The sequence below is a fragment of the Cryptomeria japonica genome, chromosome 1 (genome assembly GCF_030272615.1).
Source record: "Cryptomeria japonica chromosome 1, Sugi_1.0, whole genome shotgun sequence".
Taxonomy (NCBI): domain Eukaryota; kingdom Viridiplantae; phylum Streptophyta; class Pinopsida; order Cupressales; family Cupressaceae; genus Cryptomeria; species Cryptomeria japonica.
Window position 1 is genome coordinate 509,319,048 of NC_081405.1, and position 3,021 is coordinate 509,322,068.

The 3,021-nt window shown below is 33.1% G+C and overlaps 1 protein-coding gene across 2 annotated transcripts; it reads right to left on the minus strand.

The window, feature by feature from the left end:
* Positions 1–1,172: 1,172 nt before the first annotated feature.
* LOC131052263 (uncharacterized) lies at positions 1,173–2,775 on the minus strand. 2 transcript variants are annotated; one of them, XM_059207448.1, is made up of 5 exons: positions 2,412–2,775; positions 2,050–2,235; positions 1,745–1,922; positions 1,417–1,637; positions 1,173–1,330 (listed from the first exon to the last, which is right to left on the minus strand). In XM_059207448.1, exons 1-5 carry the CDS (start codon positions 2,460–2,462, stop codon positions 1,280–1,282), a joined length of 687 nt encoding a protein of 228 aa, XP_059063431.1. In that variant the 5' UTR covers positions 2,463–2,775; the 3' UTR covers positions 1,173–1,279. The 2 variants fall into 2 exon arrangements, with proteins under 2 accessions (XP_059063431.1, XP_057842872.2); XM_057986889.2 differs by having other exon boundaries at positions 1,417–1,601; positions 2,412–2,766.
* Positions 2,776–3,021: the final 246 nt, after the last annotated feature.

Below are 3,021 nucleotides of genomic sequence, written 5' to 3' on the forward strand. Positions count from 1 at the left end.
CACACACTTTACAATCTCAAATCTACTACAACAAAGGAACATAAACACAAGTATTCAACTAACCTATTAGGATTGTAGCTAAACCTATTTGTGTTTCAATCCCATACCATGGAGATTTGAGATCCTAGTTTGCATCGATAAGCCTAGGATCCAATTTCCATATATATCATAAGTATATAATATATAGGATTTAAAATGAAAAATCTAAATACATAAGAGGTAGACACAGCCGATTTCCACATGGAAAGAATCGAATGCATGCATGCTCTCAAATATTTATCCTTGACATGCATAATGCTTGCATACATACAACACTCTTGCATGTAAAGAACTGTCATGATTCGAACCCACCTGTCATAATCATCTCCAATTCTAATTTCTTCCTTAACATGTACATGGCCTCTTTAACATGTAATAAAGTTGCATGCATACAAACCCCTTGCATACATAGGAACCTACATCAAATGGGGCCCACCTATCATAAATCAATCATAATTGACTCTTACACTATCATAATCAATCATTTGATAAGTTGATCAATATATCTATCATAATCATTTGATAAGTTTAGCTTCATAGTGGGGTTCACTTAGTGAGATGCATATCTCCACATAATTAGCTTGCATGTCATCTTAGTTGTGTCTGCTATGTGGGATGCCACCTTACCAAAATAAGCCCCATAGAATGACACCATTAGATGAACATAAAACACAAGATAAAATAAATAATTAAATTAGTGTTAGGACTTGCAAAGGTTGAGACACCCTAATCCCAACATGTTATGTGAAGCAAACCCCCAACAATGGCATCTTGTATTTGATGGTATTTATAAAATTCTTATAATATATTTTTTCTTTAACAATATAAAAATAGATGTAATAACGAGAATGTGTCAACAAAAACTCTTTATCTTTTATTCTGAATTTCACAAGAATAAATATTAATATTTAAAAACAAACAACATAATTCTAAAATAAATATCTCATAAATTTATATCTATCTATATTTAATAAATAATATAATTTCAAAATAAATAAATAAAAATTTAAATTGATGTCCCTCCCACTTTTTAAATAATATATTTAAGATATATGTAGTAATAACTAAATATTTTACACATAAAAATATCCAAACTTTTTTCTAAAATTATTCCGAAGATTTTTTTTTCAGGAATATCGGATCAATGAAACCTTATCAACTATTACAACGATTAGGATCCCTAACATAAAACTTGGAGATATTTTTGTCGGCCTTCCAACCCGCAGACTAAATAGTCTTATCATGTCTTGCCATCTTCCTTGGGAGATGTTTCATCCATGAATGGAATCACCTGAAAACGCAGTTTGCCCAGTTAGAATTTGTATCAATATTTTCAAGAGTGAAATAAATTCAATATAATTCTGATCTAAATAGAACCTGATCCTCCTGGTTGTCACTCAAGGTTTTTACTGAAGTTTCTGAAACAGTTGTATCTTCTGTCAACCGATTTCGCCCTGCATAGAAATTTCTTGCATGTTCATCATTATATTTAGACTGCACTTCTTCGAACACATCTGTTATTTCCCTTTTTGGATGTTGTAACTTCCTCTTGTTCCTTCTCCCTGTCAGGCATTCATGTGAGCATGATGGGCATTCATCTACAACAACATGATATGAATAAAAATTTTTGGTAATACCCATGAAATAGTTAACTGAGATCCACCGATACCTAAAAAAAATCATATGTTGAGGGGAAAGAACCAACCATTCCTATCATGTTCCTGAAATGTGTCATTACTGCTGCACATCTCCTCCAATCCACACTTTTTTGAGTTGTTTTGAACATCATGATAGAGGCTAGGCTTTTCTGGTTCACCTTCACTTTGGCTCTCCTCAGCAAACCCAATCAGCACATGACCATTAGAAAAACCGGACTCAACTTCCTATGCACACAAAACTAATCTCTTTTAGCACTATCTTATGTTCAGATACAAAATCATTCAAATTCAATCAAAGAAAAAGAAAATATAGTGGAACCATAGGTCAGATAATGATGCTCAAAATGCAAACCTCGTCAAAATCCAGGCTAAATACAGAGGTTATTTCTCCTCTATCTGCTTGCCATCTTGTACAGGGATATGTATGACTGCCATGCTGATAGAGGCTTGAGACAAAGGCTTCCTCCATGGAGTTAATATAGAAGCTGTGTTTTTCATTGGTCCATGATGATTCTGACGATGTGGGATCCTCTATCAACTGTAAACACATACCAACTGTTAAAATAAATTGACCCAACTCTAATCTATGAGACCAAGCAAAACAATTACAAAAATATAAAACTCATAGGCAAACTTAGTGTTGTAGCAAGAACTGTTTCAACTCTATCAAAAGAATATAGACAAGATGCAGAAATCAAGAGTCTTTCATTCTACCAGGTTGGTATGTTGCGAATGAATCCCTGGTTGTTCATTCTTCTGTGTCATATAACACCCAAAACTTCTAAGTCACCGCTTGAATGCTCAGATTTAAACTTTTCTCAAAATCAATCCAATCACTTATAACACCCAAAACTTCTAAGTTTTGTAAACACCTGTACAACATCGAATCCTTACTTTATCTTTATTTTGGTCTCTTTTCAGCATAGTCTTAGATATTTATGGAAAAAAAATCCCAAAGCTGGATAATATCTGATCTAACTCTGAGTGGAAACAACATACTATTTTCAGCCAATGAAAATGCAAAAGCAAAACAAGTAAAACTGAAGCGGACAGAAATGAGCAACGGAAAGCACCATAAAAATATACGCTGTATATATGCCAGAAAACCCAAGCTTTTACGATAAAAATCCCTGACAGTCTTAAATATCTTCAACTAAACTTTAGAGTTGGACCATGATTGTCAAAATATCTTACAGAAATATCTTCCCATGGTCTATCCGACAGCCATGCACATGTATATATATGTATATATATTTATGCACTTGAATATCTTGCATTTATCTCTACTTATTTATTTTAATTGAAAATCCCAAAATTCCTCCCA